The 18,187-nt window shown below is 39.3% G+C and overlaps 1 protein-coding gene across 3 annotated transcripts; it reads right to left on the reverse strand.

Moving 5' to 3' along the window:
• Positions 1–1,433: 1,433 nt before the first annotated feature.
• Positions 1,434–16,622, reverse strand: LOC133615520 (uncharacterized). Of its 3 annotated transcripts, none has more exons than XM_072915674.1 (14): positions 16,480–16,622; positions 15,852–16,026; positions 11,870–12,058; positions 9,629–10,691; positions 9,430–9,551; positions 9,201–9,336; positions 9,007–9,116; positions 8,783–8,899; positions 7,029–7,124; positions 6,833–6,949; positions 6,382–6,455; positions 6,232–6,297; positions 6,000–6,056; positions 1,434–2,010 (listed from the first exon to the last, which is right to left on the reverse strand). In XM_072915674.1, exons 2-14 carry the CDS (start codon positions 16,020–16,022, stop codon positions 1,926–1,928), a joined length of 2,403 nt encoding a protein of 800 aa, XP_072771775.1. In that variant the 5' UTR covers positions 16,023–16,026; positions 16,480–16,622; the 3' UTR covers positions 1,434–1,925. The 3 variants fall into 3 exon arrangements, with proteins under 3 accessions (XP_072771775.1, XP_072771774.1, XP_061830145.1); XM_072915673.1 differs by lacking the exons at positions 15,852–16,026; positions 16,480–16,622 and adding exons at positions 14,626–14,725; positions 15,279–15,795; XM_061974161.2 differs by lacking the exons at positions 15,852–16,026; positions 16,480–16,622 and adding an exon at positions 14,626–14,839.
• Positions 16,623–18,187: the final 1,565 nt, after the last annotated feature.

The raw sequence follows: 18,187 nt of genomic DNA on the forward strand, positions 1-18,187 counted from the left end.
GGAGATAAGAAAAACACACAAAACCCAGTTTGATAGGGTCTCGCCTGTCTTTAAAAGACATTTGTATTGTTGTTGTTTTGGGGGTTTTTTTGCTTTTAAAATTGAGATGAAGACGGCCTGCAGCTGCTGACCTTCCACACCTGACTTGACTTATGGCATCAAGACACTTGCATGTGTACTCACACATTTTTCCTATTTTGCTTACTCTTCTCTGCTGTGTTTTGTGTTTTTGTGAAAACATTAAAAAAACAGTTCCATATTTAAATTCATAATTTATTCCAGTGATAGGAAAACGTAAAAAAGTGAAAAAATGAAATAAAACATATTGAAAAGGTATTTTCAGTCAATATACAAAAAAAACATATGCCTAGCACCACATAAGCACACATTTGAATACTATGAGGTTAAATATAAAGCATTTTAAATGTATATATAAATATGCACATATTGTATTTTAAATATATGTGATTGACTACTTTTATTTAAATGAATGTTTTTTTTTTACTTTTTACAAATGTTTTGGTAGTTTCAGAATTATTGGATTAACTTTCTTAATTTTGTAGAGAATAATGAATACATTTTGTGTAGCCCTTTGAGACACTTGTGATTTAGGGCTATATAAGTAAACATTGATTGATTGATTGATTGATTTTAATAAAATCAATCATGTATATGCAAGAAATGTGATTTATCTACGTTGTATATGCATATATGTGTATTATGATTCTGGTTTTGGTCTTCGTTGATGTCTCTGCTGTTGCGAAATACTGAAATGTAAAAAAAAATATATATATATATATATATATATATATATATGTATACATATAAATATATATATATATGTATATACATATATATGTATATATATATATATATATATATATATATATATATATATATATATATATATATATATATATATATACACATATATATATATATATACGTAGAATATATTATATATTATATATATAATATATTATATATATTATATTATTTATTATTATTACTGTCTATTGTGAGCGAACTGTGGTGCTGAATTTCCCCCAGGGATCAATAAAGTACTTTCTATTCTATTATATATATATATATATATATATATATATATATATATATATATATATATATATATATATATATATATATATATAATATATATATATATATATATATATATATATATATATATATATATATATATATATATATATAGTAATAAAATTTACAGATATTACAAAAAGTAAGTCAGAATGTTTTCAGAAAAAATATAATATTACGTCACAAAAAACAATGTATCTTTAATGAATTAAGGTTTATCCGCATACAATAAATACATTCACATTTCTTGTAATTTGGCATTAACTTAAGGCAAAATAAAAACAACATATAGTACTGGTTGCTAATAATAATTAAATAAGGCAACGTGTTTAAAAAAAAAAAAAAAAAAGACACAGCGGCAGTCAAAGCCATTAAAACCCCATATAAAATGTAAACAACCTGTTTTTAAACATTATTATACTTACCGCACTTAATGTTAATGCACTGTAATTGTCAATAAATGCACTTTGGACTACTACAGATAATAAGGTCTTTAGGAACATTTTTTTATAATTGCTCAACAAATTTGTACAATAAAAACTAATTTGTTCACTGATAACATCCTGAATCATCTGCACTGTTGTTTGTTTAATGTGCTACTTTGTTGTTGTTGTTTTTTTTACTTTTCATGATGTGTATGACATATATTTTGTCATATTTGATTGAGTCAAACAATGTCACTATCATAATTACCTTTTGTCACTAATTTGCTGGAAGAAATCATGTGGTTCTACTGCCTAATATTAAAGTTATTATAGATGACTAGCGCAGTCTGATGTAGACTAATAGTGGTCGAAGGTGTTCTAATAGGATTGTATTTCCACCTGTTAACCCAGAGAGTGCTGCTTCTTCAGGTTCTTCACATTGTCCATGCGCTTTACTCTTGTTTCTGGAGTCTTCTTATACCAGCTCCTGCCAGGAGACAGATGTAATCAATATTCAACTGGTAATCACAACAGAGAAAAAATTAATAAATAAAATGGCACTGATGTACAAAAACTGAGTCTCCACTATCAAAGGTGGGTAACACATTCACCTTTACTTGCGACATCTCAACATGAATGGCATTATTCGAAATAACGGAAGAGATTACCAATGCAATAGATAGCAAAACATGTTCTGTTGCAGTGTTTATTGATTTAACAAAAGCATTTGACACAATTAATGACGGTATCTTAATAAACAAATTAGAAAAGCATGAAATCAGAGGGTTGGTTTTGAACTGGGTTAGAAGCTACTTAACCAACAGGAAGCAATATGTGAAGATAGGCGAACACACTTCTACAGCGATGAAAATATTTTGTGGCGTACCTCAGGGATCAATACTTGGACCAAAATTGTTCAATCTTCATATAAACAATTTTTGAAGTTTGTAAGTTACAAAGGACTTAAAGGTAGTATTATTTGCAGATGATACAACTGTGTTTTGTTCAGAAGAAAGGGTACAAGAAATATAATTTTTGTGTGTAATAATTGATGATGAAATTAACCGGAAACCTCACGTAAAAATATACAACATAAAGTAGCAAGAAACACATCAATAATGAATAAAGCAAAATATGTTCTGGACCAAAATCACTTCATATTCTCTACTGCTCGCTAGTGAGTTATTGTGCAAAAATATGGGGAGACATCTACAAATGTGAGCTTCATTCACTAACTGTGTTACAAAAAAATATCAATTAGAATAATACATAATGTTGGATATAGAGAACATACAAACCCTTTATTTATTGAATCACAAATATTGAAATTCAACAATTTGGTGCATTTGCAAACAGCTAAAATGATGTAAAAAAGCAAACTATAACCTGCTGCCCAAGAATGTACAACAATTCTTCTCAACAAAAGAGGAGAAATATAACCTTAGAGGAAAATCGAATTTAAAACATTTGTATGCGCGTACAACACTTAAAACCTTTAGTATATCTGTTTGTGGGATTAAATTATGGAATGGATTAACCAAAGAAATCAAACACAGCACCAATATTAGTTTCGGAGACTGTTCAAACTACAAGTGTTCACAAAGTACAAAGAAGAACAATTATGATGAACATCATGAACCTTTTTTTTTAAAATAATGATTATTTATGTATTTAATATTTGTTTACTTACTATGGTATACTAATTATTGATTCTTTATGTATTCACTGTTCTGTTACAGAGAACAAGGAAATGGGATAAAATTGCTATGATATGAAAAGGAGTAGGATTAAATAAGCTGTGCTTCTTCTTACTCCTTTTCGGACGTGCTGTAATGAAACTGAAACTGAGTAATACATTGAACTTCTCAGAGTGGTTATAATGCAACATACTTTTAACTTTTTTTTTTAAAGAGACACTACTTTTACTCCGTTACATTGAGTTTTATTCTGATTGCTACAATTATTTATATCATCCAATTTATTTATAATTTTTTGATTAATGCTTGCAAAGAAGAAACGTTTTGGTTCGCCAGACAGACTTCTTCCGGCGGCCACTGTCACATGGCTTCTATTCACCAATCAAATGGAGCCTTGCAGTGACATGACCCGCCCCACACTGTAAAAAGTGATAAGATAGCGTGCGACTAACAGTAAGAAGAGACAAGGCTCTTTATTGTTTACCTTACAAACTGTGAAAAAGAACATCTAAATCATATGCTGTCGTCTGTGACAGGAGAAATCTTCACATTTCAAAATGTCAAGCTCCCAACTAGAGCAAACATGTTGTCTTTAGTTGTAGATGTGTTTTTGCTGCGCATATGCTAACATTAACACTGTTATGACGTCATAAGTGACTGTAAAATTTGCATTTTTTTTTTTTTTTTTTGTGGAAAAGCACATGCTACAGCAGTGAACACACACCAACTATACAGTTGTAGTGTAAGAACCATTAAAAAATAGCTGCAAAATAAATCAGAAGTTACTTAGTTTTTTCACTGAATACTTAATTCTTCTGACTCAAGTTATTATTTGGAATGGTACTTTAAATACGTATATTATTCTAAAGCAGTCCTTCTCATGATTGATTGATTGAAACTTGTATTAGTAGATTGCACAGTACAGTACATATTCTGTACAATTGACCACTAAATGGTAACACCCCAATAAGTTTTTCAACTTGTTTAAGTCAGGGTCCACGTTAATCAATTCATGGTAATTCACGGTGCAATGCTAGGGCGGTGCGTGTGACCCCAGGGAACATGCTTTATCAGTATCATGCAGTATTATGCTTCAAACCCAGCTTCGGAAAGCTGTGCATTACAAAATGTGTTATTAATCCTGCCTCATTTTTATTTAGTCAAAAAATCAGCACAAATTGTTTTATTCACTTTTGTTTTGTAGGTTAAATGGTTTTATATATTTTGTTCCTAAGTTAATGTTGCTGATCAATTTGAATGTAATATTATTAGTACGTTTAATTTGATTTTTCAGTATCAAATGGCTCGAGTCTGTCAAAAAAAATATATATTTTAAAGAAGGATTTATTTTTATTTTTTTCAGGCACATTGATGCACTTAAAAGGGGAAATGCACTGTTTTGAAATTTTGCAAATCGTTCACAATAATTATGAGAGACAAGAAGACAAAAGGTTTTGGGGTTTTTTGCATTCTAATTTGTAAAAATCGGCTTGGCTTTTGCGTCAGCAGCTGAATGGCTTTTGAGTTTACAATGCACAACACAAAGCGATAGGTAGGACACCAATCTGTACTGATTGAAAAACATCAACATTCATATTACAATATCTGTAAAGTATTTGCCCACATTTCATGTTTTGTTTGTACACAACTAGCTCAACAGTGTATGTAGTCGAACCAACAAGCATGCGTGTATCATGATCAATATTAAATTTACTCTCTCGATTGACAGTTTTCTGTTTGGTCCAGCTGGCCGGGGACGTTTTTTCAAGTTGACTTTGGGTAAGCACTTCATTTATGTCGGCATAGCTTGGCTCAAAGTTCCACATTTACATTGTCAAGACACGCCGACCTCACTCTCTCGACTTCTGGCTGCTCCAATGTTTCACACTCTGTTTGTGGTTTCTTCTATAACAAGCAGTTCATCCTCTGTGTATTCAGGTTAAAAAAGATAAGGTCGTGAGTCCTCATTTGTCCAAAAATAGTAATTTTTTGGTCTATTACCAAGTCTGTCATGATTACAACACAGTCGTGTTTGTTTCGAGAAGTAGGAACACATATTTGTTGCAGGAAGTCGGAAGTGCGCTGCTCTGGAAACGGAAATAAATGTTCTGGTAATGCATAAAATGACCAAAATACGGTAAATATTGTACATATTAAATATTGTTATGAACGTGTCTGTTACTACATTGTATATATACTTGCCGTGTGTATATAAAACATTAATGGAGGGTTTTCAAGTTGTTTTAGAGGGCTTTGAAGGCTACAACGGTGACTCGCCATTAGCCACATCTTCCAAGTGTTGTTTTATCATCTTTACAATACAAAAAAAGAGGTGTGTTCTTGTCTCTCATAATGATTGTGGCAAGATAGGCAATAGGCAAAAATCCCCAAAAAAGTGCAATTCCCCTTTATATCTTTCTTGTTACATACTAAAAAAATATTGTTAATGAAGTTATTCTTTGCTGTAAGTTGATCAGTATTTTTATGTTTGTGTTTTATTTACTGTCAATAAGGATACAATATTATGCAGAGGTGAACTTACTAAATAACAATTTTATGGACAAATTACACTATTTATAGTTGTGGCAGAGAGTAGGTGGGGGGGGCAAAATGTTTGCTTTTTCCAAGAGGGGCCAAAACAGAAAATAATTGAGAAGCACTGCTCTAAAGTAATGGTACTCTTACTAAGTACAATGTTAGCTACTCTCCCAACAGGTTTATATTGTAATACACTGCAGCCAAAATTTAAGTTCAGTCAATAAAAATAAAAAAAACGCACCCCTGGCGGTTCAGCTGACTTGGAACAGATTTCTGGACTTGGCTCGACTTCTGAACTCTAGGAATGAAATAAATCAGTGCAGATCTGAGGTTTTTGGCACAGGACAAGTATAATGAAGAGAACCAAAAAAAGACAAAAAAGTAGAAGAAGAAAGCTGTGCATAGATACAGACAGTGTAACGTGTGCAAATTACTTCTTAAAATGTGTACTCATCTATATACATTTCCAGTACCTGTTAGGGGTTGGACTTTTTGGCTTCTGCATCACCTTTCTAGCCTGTCCTGGTGATTCCCCCTCCCTGAAAGAAAGTCCACAGTAATATTACTCAACTGGATGTTAAACATTTGGTGGAAAAAAAAAAAGTCTTATTTTCCTATTTTACCTCTTTTTCCGGTCCAGAGACCTTTGCGTGGCAGCAGACAGAATCACCTTTTCCTTATGACTCTTAGCTTTGTCCTGCACATTTTATGCAGTAAAAATACTAGTTTTTAAGATGGAAATTTGAGTTATTTCCAAAGCTAAACGCACAAATGTACTAAAGGACATGCCCTATAAAACATAGTAACTTTGGGACTTTGTAACCATTTCTCCATGTGAAAAACTACTATGGTGTGGTATGGCTAGATAATGACTCATTTGATTGTAAGCCATTTGGTTCAACGTACTTTTTGTCGAACATTAAGATGTATGAGAAATGTAACTAAATTAACTACACATGAGACACATTACAAATAAAGCTGTCTTATCGGAACAAATTACATAGAAATACCGTGAGTATGCTATCAACGAGCGTGTTAGCAACTGGAGTGAACCCATGATGCATCATTGATTACCATGTCTCGTAGCTTCTTTTCAACACAGAGCTCTCTGTCCTGCTGCAGCAGCGCTAATCGATCCTTCAGAGGCATTTCAAAGAAGATTTCATTGATGTCATAAAGGGCTGCACGTAACTGGAGGAATGAAACGTCGATGTATAAACAAAAACAAAACAAACTTTTTTGCGTATTGCAAGGTAATGCACATTCATACCTGCGCTCGAACTCTTTCTTGTAAACAAAGATCTTGTTCCGAGACTTTTTTCGGTGGACCTTCAGTCTGAAAGGAACTAATGAACGCCTTTGTATCCTGTGAGGACATACATTACATATTTAAAATAAAACAATGTAGTCCTGTGTGAGAAATTTCAAGTCAAATGCACACAGTACTCAAATACTGTTGAACAGAGTGTCGGTCATGGGAGAGGGAAATCGAGATTTAGGCTCAGTTCTGTTTTTTTGCAGGGATTTTCAGCAACAAACAATCGATAAAGACAAACATTTTAAATGTGCAGGAGGTTGGTAACCATGTACAATCTGAGTCTTACTCTGGACAGACGCTATTTGTGGTGTAGTGGTTCACATAGTGGCCCTTAAAGGGGAACATTATCACAATTTCAGAAGGGTTAAAACCATTAAAAATCAGTTCCCAGTGGCTTATTTTATTTTTCGAAGTTTTTTTCAAAATTTTACCCATCACGCAATATCCCTAAAAAAAGCTTCAAAGTGCCTGATTTTAACCATCGTTATATACACCCGTCCATTTTCCTGTGACGTCACATAGTGATGCCAACACAAACAAACATGGCGGATAGAACAGCAAGCTATAGCGACATTAGCTCGGATTCAGACTCGGATTTCAGCGGCTTAAGCGATTCAACAGATTACGCATGTATTGAAACGGATGGTTGTAGTGTGGAGGCAGGTAGCGAAAACGAAATTAAAGAAGAAACTGAAGCTATTGAGCCATATCGGTTTGAACCGTATGCAAGCGAAACCGACGAAAACGACACGATAGCCAGCGACACGGGAGAGTGCGAGGACGAATTCGGCGATCGCCTTCTAACCAACGATTGGTATGTGTTTGTTTGGCATTAAAGGAAACTAACAACTATGAACTAGGTTTACAGCATATGAAATACATTTGGCAACAACATGCACTTTGAGAGTGCAGACAGCCCAGTTTTCATCAATTAATATATTCTGTAGACATACCCTCATCCGCTCTCTTTTCCTGAAAGCTGATCTGTCCAGTTTTGGAGTTGATGTCAGCAGGCCAGGGAAGCTAGGGTCGATATTCTTCTATGCCATCTCTGTCGTAGCATAGCTTTCGTCGGTAAAGTGTGCGGAACAAACGTCCAATTTCTTGCCACTTTTGCATCTTTGGGCCACTGGTGCAACTTGAATCCGTCCCTGTTCGTGTTGTTACACCCTCCGACAACACACCGACGAGACATGATGTCTCCAAGGTACGGAAAACAGTCGAAAAAACGGAAAATAACAGAGCTGATTTGACTCGGTGTTTGTAATGTGTTTGAGAAAATGGCGGATTGCTTCCCGATGTGACGTCACGTTGTGACGTCATCGCTCCGAGAGCGAATAATAGAAAGGCGTTTAATTCACCAAAATTAACCCATTTAGAGTTCGGAAATCGGATAAAAAAATATATGGTCTTTTTTCTGCAACATCAAGGTATATATTGACGCTTACATAGGTCTGGTGATAATGTTCCCCTTTAATGAAGCTGGAACAGGATCTACCTGTCCTTTGAAGTACGCTCAGTCAATTGAGGCTTTACAGCTTTAACAGTAAAGATGGATACATGGGTGGTGTTGGTGGATGTTGCTACCCTTCTGGTCTACATAAGCTTGCAGACACAACGGGCAACAGGAATCTTTAGATTCCAGGATGTACAAATAAAAAAAATCCTCATTATTTTGTGGATATTGTGTTGTCTTTGGTACTCACCATGATGGTCTGACGCAGATATTTGATCTTGTGCGTTTTCAGCAATCGTCGTATGAGGAAGCCACGGGCAATGGCGCCAATTCGACACAATGCTCTCTGTTGTTCTGTTGTCAGAACCTGGGAGTCAGTACACACAAAAGTAAAACAGTGAGGATGCATGAAAAGGGTTAGAGAAAATACTGTAACTTCACAGTGAACACACACACACACACACACACAGTCACCTGACTTTCCCTTGCGTGAAGTTTGCTAGCCGTCCAAATCGGCCCTTGAATATAAACAGGGGACTGGAGAGAGGGAGGGGTAAAATCAGAACTGATGGGACTAGGAAAACCTGGAATGGGACACACGCAATGAACATGATCACACAAGTTATTAATGCTAATTAATGTCATCACTGAGTTTGTTAATGTGCTACCTATACTGTGTCCCGGTGATCTTTCAGCTGAGGCATTAGTTGGACTTATCCCAGGTAGAAGTCCGTTCCAAGTAGCAGAGTTCTGGGGATGCACAGACTCCTGCTCTCTAAGTCTTCTTTCAGCTTCTTCGAGATCCTTGTACAAGAACAAATATAATGGTGTTTTTATACACAAAACCATATTTAAAGGGAAGAAAATCAAAAACTGGTCGTCATGCTGTTTGCTCACCAGACGAAGACGCTGCTGCTCTTTTTCCTGCTCAGCCAGGAGCACGGACATCTGCAAGGCATGTTCTTCTTCCAGCCGCTTTTGTATGTCCTCCAGAACTTCTGCTCGCCTTTGGGTCTCCTCTGTGTGCGGAAATATTCATGAAAGTACTTTAAAGAACTCTCCTGATTCTGTCACTTGTGATGAAAATAGGACACACCTGTGTTGTTAGCATTAGCTGCATGCCTGAGGAACGTTGGTGAGGTTACAACATCTCGTGGCCCCCGAGGATCACTAGGGTGCGTCCAGTGTTTACCCTGAGCTAACTCGGGAGTAACATGAACCCGCCGCAGATAGGACGTTGGACTCTCTATCTTGTATGACTTGTTTAAGGGGGCAGCCGAGTTCCGTCGACTTGTAGGGCAGACAGTGACGACTCCTGCCATAAATCGAGGTGTCCTTTCTTGACTGCGGTCAATGTAATCAGGTTGCTTGGTTCCCAGCTGACTGTCCATGGTGTGAGAGCGCCGGCGAAATGTTGACGACAGATGTTCCGGTTGCCCAAACAAGTTGGGACCCGACGGGCTCATGGAGCTGTGGGTTTCCCAAACTGGACTATTAGTACAGAGAGTGGATTGCCGACTCCCCTTCCTATTAGGAAAACTTTCACCCCCGACTGAACTCCAGTGATCTGGGGAGGGAGCTTCTTCCCAACCTGACAGTTCAGATCCTTCCCCTGGCATACCTAGGAATGAAATGTGTATATTCCCAGTAGAGAATGGGCGTGGTTTACGTCTGCAGCTGGACTCTGGACTGGGTCGTCTTATACATCGATCTGGAATGCAAGGTGATGCAGACTGTGGAAGATCATACACAGTTTGATGGATGAAGGTCTGTGGAGGGCCAAGAGGACTGTGGTGCAAACTAAAGCCAAACTCAACACCACTCTTTGGACTTTTTATCTCTGTGATGGCGTCAGATGTTGGTAGGAGACCTTTTGACCCGTCTCTACTCTGGTCCTTCCTCACATGCTCGTCTTTTGTTTGCTTGAGAAGACTGTCCATACTCATATCTTCCTCATCACTCTTGTCTTCTGTATCCACCTTCACATTATTATTGGCAATTAGACCAATGGGAACAACTGGACTGATTGGCTGAAGACCAGTCCCAATCCCAGGGTCTTTGGGAAGGCCAGGTGAGTCGGTGATCAGGGTGTAATCGCTCACTGCTGCTGATTTGGAAACTGATGACTTTTGAACCTCATCGTTCCGTACATGTTGGACCTGTTTTGGGTTGAAAATGTGCAATGATCAACCAGCAATCATCTACCCTCGCCCTAAGAAAGCTAGGGTAGGCACGGTTTTGCCTGTGACCATTGAAAACATTTGTTATTGGTATTGTTTGCATTTTAATTGATACTAATACATTACCAAATCAGTACTTTTGGTGCAGGAGCAAAAATGAAAAACATGCAAAATATTGTAATTTAAAAAACTTAATGCCGCTTTATTTCTATGAAATTTGTGACATTCAAGCTAATAATTCTGGGGGTTCATAAATGCACCTTGCTGGCCATAAATGTTGTTGGTGCATAATAACAAAGTGTTGTGTTACTGTTGTGGATACTTATGGCGACTACTTTCTATGTGTTATGAGGGCTGCTGTTGGGGTGTTAAGGTCGGCAATAATGTTTAAAAATAGCGTCAGACTCTGCGTGCTTCTGTTGGGACGCTACACAATATCAAATATCGCAGTTCAGTGAATGCCTTTATTTCGTACCAATAGCTACGTATGTTTTCGGTTTGGTTACCACTGTATATGTAGGCACCGTTATGGAACCAGGTTTCGGTACCAATCTTAGTAGTCAAAAATGCAAAAATATACGGATGGATTTGTGGCCCACAATAAAAGCAGTGGCAGCTGTAAGACTATTTTTCTAATTATGTGTCACAAACCCTCTGGAGGAAGACCTGAATCAAGATGATCTTCCTAAAAACTCTGTCAACCATTAAACAAACCAGTAAGTACAAGGAAATGACCGCCACCTCCACTCAAGGCCCTAAGTCCCTTCATCATATCGCTTGAACTCTAAGTAGAATTTTAACCAAGGATTCCAGAGTCACGTCAATGTTAAACAAATTATGTCACTACATTGTGGACCCACAAAGACTACTTTACCCCTTCCTCCGTGGACTGGTTACAAAGCAAACAAACCAGAGGCCAAAGTAAAGTAACAAGATATATGTATCAGTGAGCTATAGAGCTTTAGCTGCTGAGTGAGCAAATTACAGCCATCATCATGCAGTTTATAAATAGATGAACTGACTGTGGAGTCATGCAGCTGTATTGAAGTCTACAAATGTCACTGGGGAATATGGTGATGATGTTCAAATACAACAAGATTGACCTTAGAACTAAACCAACATTTAATGAAACATGCTAACTTCTGTTTTAAATGTACCTTGCAAGCTGGTTTGTTGCCATCCTGTGTTTCTTTTGACGCTGGCTCTACTGATTGCACATTACAACTTGTCAGTATGTCTTGAACTTGGACAGGAAGCTTGTTCCTCTGCGGGTTCCTCTGGTCTGCTTCCAGCTGGACAGCCATCCTTCTATAGTTGCACATCTCGTGACGCTGCTCATCATTCAACTGCCACAAGAAAACCGTTATTGAAGAAAACCAGCTTTTTAATAAACCTGTCAATGATGTGAAATTAATTGATAATTAATGGCGTCTGAAGGAAGTAAATTAAAATTTAATGCACTACTACTGTTTCTCAACAAAAACTATTTTCCTTTGCGTGCTCTATACGTTTAATGTGAAAAGAGGAGGCGGTGTGGCTCAGACGGTAGAGTGATTCTCTAGAAACCTGAGGGTTCCTAGTACGAATCCAGCTTCCGCCATCCTGGTCATTGCTGTTGTATCTTTGGACAAAACACTTCACCCACGTTTGCTCCCAGTGCCACTCACACTGGTGGTGCAACTTGCTCAAAGTTTTTAAACCAAAAAATATTACAAGAACACCACCGGCTAGCTTATGTTACCATTAGTGGTTTAAGAGAACAGATTAAATAATTAAATGTCCGTATTTGTCACCATTAGATTTTACACTAATGGCACTTTCACAGCCACACAAGTCCAAAGTTCAAAAATGTTCCTATGGAAATCTTGAGAAGCTGCAGATGCTGTGTTTGCCGTGTTTTAATGTATTATGTTAACTCCTGATCGAACAAACTAGTCGATCAAACATTACCCTTGGAACATATACGTATGTACATATTGCTTGTTGTCAAATCCCTCAGGCCATAAGACTCTTGAACGCATCATAATACTCCCCTCAATTGCCCCAAAAAATGTATTAACTCACTGGACTATAAAGACAATATAACATACATCCATAAACGTGAATGCATATGCAAAAGTACAATATATTTATCTGTACAGTAAATCTATTATATCTGCACCTTATTGCTCTTTTATCCTGCACTACAACGAGTTAATGCAAAGAAATTCCGTTCTTATCTGTACTGTAAAGTTCAAATTTAAATGACAATAAAGAAAGTCTCTACTTAACTACGTATGTGTGGAACATAAACATCAATTTCCTAGTTCCTAGCCCAGATTAAATTGATTTTATTTATTTTAATGGGTGGGGTTGATTTGAGATACAAGTGCTTTACGTTATGGACACACACCTGTTGTTGTTGTTGTTGACTTTGGACTAGCGACTGCATGACATCAAGACCGCGGAATAGAGACACGCGGCAGGCTTACACACACACATGCATCCTCAAAAATATACGCCACACACACATACCCCACCCCATCCAACACCCTTGACGCGAATCCCTTAGGGGTGATGGACAGATGGGCAGTGTTTGAAGAGCTGCAGCCTGCCAACGTGGCCCCCACCCCCTGCCCTCTGTTGCCAGTCTCGAGATGTTGTAATATGTATATGTGCTTTGCTATGGAGGTTTTTTCCCACTCCAGACTGGGCCCCCTTAGAATCCCAGTCTAGATTGTATTTTTGTACTCATCCTCCCCCAGCGTTTACCTTTTTCCCATCTTTTACGGGGCGCCTTGTGGCGACCCATCAGCGTTCCTGTTCTGTAACCCTGTACACTGTTTGTTTGTCTAATCTTGAACGGGTTTGTGCTGAAAACAAAGTTTTGTTGTACTTGTGCAATGACAATATAGACCTACCTACCTACCTTATGAGCTTGGTCGTGGAACACAATGACAAAGTTCCTTTTTTGATGTAGAGATAGTAACACAATAAAAACATACTGTTTGATAGTTTGTCATAGTCAATCATGGAAATTCAGCCAATCCCACCCCATGAATGACTGTTTCCCTCGTTCTAAGTGACAGGAAATGTTCTGTTGTGGTCAAAACAGGATGTCGTGACACAAAGGACAGACTTGATGTTCGTTATCATCAGTTCCTCTATTTTGCTGCCAGCCACTGATCTGATTACGAGGCTTCAGAAGCCACATGTCAGTCTCAAAAAAACGTTTAGCCGTTGTCCAATATGTCAATTTCATTTGAAAGCAACTGCACTGAAGACTAAATATGAAGCCCTTCTCATCCTCCTTGACCTCACTGCAGCATTTGACACTGTTGATCACCACATCCTCCTACAGCGCCTACACTCCACCATTGGACTCTCTGATACTGCCCTAAACTGGTTCACGTCCTACCTCACCGATAGAACAGAGTTCGTCTCTCTGGGAGAGGCAGTCGGACACACTCTCTGTCACCTGTGGTGTCCCTCAAGGATCAGTCCTCGGCCCCACCCTTTTCACACTCTACATGCTACCCCTTGGTCGTGTCATCAGCCAGCACGGAAAATCATTCCACTGCTATGCCGATGACACTCAACTCTACCTAAAAACAAACCCAACACCCTCTGCAGCCCTGCCATCATCCACACTTACCAACTGCCTGGAGGAGATAAAGGCGTGGATGAAACACAATTTTCTTCAACTGAACAGCTCCAAAACCGAAGCCATTCTAGTCGGCACCCCACATCAGACTCAGTCATACAACATCACCAGCATCACCTTCTCCGGCCACGACATTCACCTCTCATCTTCAGTCACTAATCTGGGTGTTAGAATGGACCCTCACTTGACCTTTGAGGCTCAAATAAAACAACTGTGCAAGACCTCCTTCTACCACCTCAAGAACATTGCTAAACTCCGCCCCTCACTCACTCTCTGTGATGCCGAGAGGCTCGTCCACGCCTTTGTCTCCTCCAGACTAGACTACTGCAACGCACTTCTTGTCGGGATCCCCAGCAAGAACATCCAGAAGCTGCAATACATACAGAATAGTGCTGCTAGGATCCTGATGAGAGTGCGGAAATATGACCATATCACACCAATTCTCAAATCCCTTCACTGGCTTCCTGTTCCACTCAGGATTGAATACAAATTCTCCCTACTAACCCACCAGTGCCTCCATGGAAATGCCCCCCTCTACCTCAAATAACTCACCCCCAAATCCTCCACTCGACACCTCCGCTCCGGACAGGCTAACCTCCTCCAAACTCCAAGGACAAAGCTACGAACAATTGGAGACCGGGCTTTCTGCTCCGCTGCTCCCAATCTGTGGATCGCTCTCCCTGACCACCTGAGGGCACCACAGACTGTGGATGTTTTTAAAAAAGGCTTAAAACCCCTTTTTTTTAGATATATGTATACTAGTTCTAGCTATTTGGCTGTTCTAGTTTTTATTTTTATTTCTGTATATTATCTTTTTATTTTTATTTGTTTAATACACTGTAGCACTTTGAGGTTGTTTACTCAATGTAAAGTGCTTTTTACAAATAAAATCTATTATTATTTTTTTTTTTTTTTCATCTTACCAGAGGTGACAAAACAGCTTTCCCATGGAAGAGGATGACAGAGTAGGTCCTGGGGCAATACATACAGAATAGTGCTGCTAGGATCCTGATGAGAGTGCGGAAATATGACCATATCACACCAATTCTCAAATCCCTTCACTGGCTTCCTGTTCCACTCAGGATTGAATACAAAGTCTCCCTACTAACCCACCAGTGCCTCCATGGAAATGCCCCCCTCTACCTCAAATAACTCACCCCCAAATCCTCCACTCGACACCTCCGCTCCGGACAGGCTAACCTCCTCCAACCTCCGAGGACAAAGCTACGAACAATGGGAGACAGGGCTTTCTGCTCCGCCGCTCCCAGTCTGTGGAACGCTCTCCCTGACCACCTGAGGGCACCACAGACTGTGGATGCTTTTAAAAAAGGCTTAAAACCCTTTTTTTTTTAGATATATGTATACTAGTTCTAGCTATTTGGCTGTTCTAGTTTTTGTTTTTATTTCTTTTTTATTCTCTTTTTATTTTTATTTGTTTAATACACTGTAGCACTTTGAGGTTGTTTACTCAATGTAAAGTTTTTTTTTAACCTTACCAGAGGTGACAAAACAGCTTTCCCATGGAAGAGGATGACAGAGTACGTCCTGGTGAGCGGCTCACATGTCTTCTTGAATTCCCCCTCCTCCTGCAGCATGGACATGCTTTGCAGACAGAAGTCCTCGTAGCGGTCCATCTTTTGACGCACACAAGTCCACACGCTATGCATGCATCTGTTGGATTGAATGGAGAGCATGGTGTGTTAAAGGGCTTGCTAACATGAGTTAGGATAGTAGGGGCAGTGTAACAAAGGAGGGGTTTGTCTGCTTTTTAGTCATTTTATCACACTCATCACATTCCTGCCATTCCTTGCCCTGACTCATGGCTGACTTATGTCTCTCATGCATATATTTAGCTTTTCTAAATAATTGTTTTTAAATGAAAATGAATAGGGATCAAGGTCAATATCATCCTTAATACTGGGTCAAACAGTCAAGGTGGAGCCCCAGTGCCCCACATTCATGCGTATTCACATTTAGATGACTGTAAAAATATATAAATATAACTAAATGTCTTAGTATAGCTATTTGAAGATGTTATAGTACAGATGTGCACACATGATGAGACAGCTGATCCACCCTTCCCTTCCCTTCCCTTCCTCCTTGCACCCCACCCGAGTTTCCTACCTAAATGGAGAAAAGGCGACGTTTTTCCTGTCGTTGGTTGCTTTTCTTCAGTGGCAAAACACTCCCGTGGTATGTTGGTTCACGATAAGGCGTCGGGAGTGACAAAAAAGCTCGCGTTTCTCGTCGTCTTCCCGGCTTGTCCATCACCGTCGACGTCCCCTCTTCCGGGCTACAACAGCGCCTCCTAGCAACAGCAAGCGGGCTGCGTTCCAATATGCTTTACACACCACTTTTGTTTCCTTACTATAAGAGATCATTCCCGACATCCGGTCTAGATACGTATGTTCCAGCATTAATATATATTAGATAATAAATACAGAATACTAATGGTAAAAAAAATACGTTTAAATCATACATAAGAAGAGCTAAGGGGGCGGATGGAGGGAAATGGGACGTGCTCTTTTGCTACCTGGTTTATTACACCTAGAGCAGGCCTGGGCAATTATTTTGACTCGGGGACCAAATTTAGAGAATAAAACTGTGTCTGGGGGGCTGGTATATCTATTTTTTAGGAAAACTAATACAAACCCTCACAATAAAGTCTGATTGAATGCTAAAAATGTTATGACAGACTGCCTTAAAAAAGGAATGGCATTTTAAATTTTTCTATGAACGATAAAACCCTGAATATTGACACGTGCGGCTGGGGAAGATTGTCTCGGACAGTCGAACCACGAACACTGGAACTCCTCAGGGCTGTGTACTCTCCCCCTGGCTCTTCTCCCTGTACACAAACTGCTGCACCTCCAGTCACCAGTCCGTAAAACTGCTCAAGTTTGCGGATGACACTACCCTCATCGGGTTCATCTCGGATGGCGATGAGTCCGCCTACAGGAGAGAGGTGGACCGGCTGGCGTCCTGGTGCAGCCACAACAAGCTGGAGCTGAACGCCCAGAAAACAGTGGAGATGATCATGGACTTCAGGAAAGTCACAGCCCCACCATCCCCCCTCACCCTGATTGACTCTCCCACCCCCGTCTCCATTGTGGACTCCTTCCGTTTTTTGGGCACCACCATCACCCAAGACCTCAAGTGGGAGTCGACCATCAGCTCCTTCATCAAGAAGGCCCAGCAGAGGATATACTTCCTGCGGCAGCTGAGGAAACTTAAGGTGCCGACCGAGATGCTGGTGCAGTTTCACTCAGCCATCATCGAGTCCATCCTGACCTCCTCTACCACCGTGTGGTTACCCGGCGCCACAGTCCAGGATAAGCATCGCCTGCAGCGTATCGTACGTGCTGCTGAGAAGGTGATTGGCTGCAAGTTCCCATCCCTCCAGGACCAGGAGGCGTGTGGGTCGGATCATAGCTGACTCTTCTAACCCTGGACACACACTATTCTCCCCTCTACCCTCAGGCAGGAGACTACAGTCCATCCAGACCCACGCCTCCCGCCCCCTGAACAGTTTTTTCCCCTCCGCCATCAGACACATGAACAATAACTCCTAACAGTAGCTCCCTAGAATTCCTTCTAAGTCTATAACAAGATCTGATAGCTCAGTAACAGCTCTTGTTATTACCAAATCTGTGTTATATGTGTTTTATGTTGCACGATTGCACCAATAAAAATTCCTAGTTTGTGAACCCGTTCTCAAACAATGGCAATAAAACGATTCTGATTCTGATTCTGATATGAACGTCACCTCCTTCGCTCAATCGACATATTTTACAATCAAGCCACACCCACACTGCTTGGTGCCTCGTCTGAC

This window comes from Nerophis lumbriciformis, linkage group LG22, assembly GCF_033978685.3.
Source record: "Nerophis lumbriciformis linkage group LG22, RoL_Nlum_v2.1, whole genome shotgun sequence".
Lineage (NCBI taxonomy): Eukaryota > Metazoa > Chordata > Actinopteri > Syngnathiformes > Syngnathidae > Nerophis > Nerophis lumbriciformis.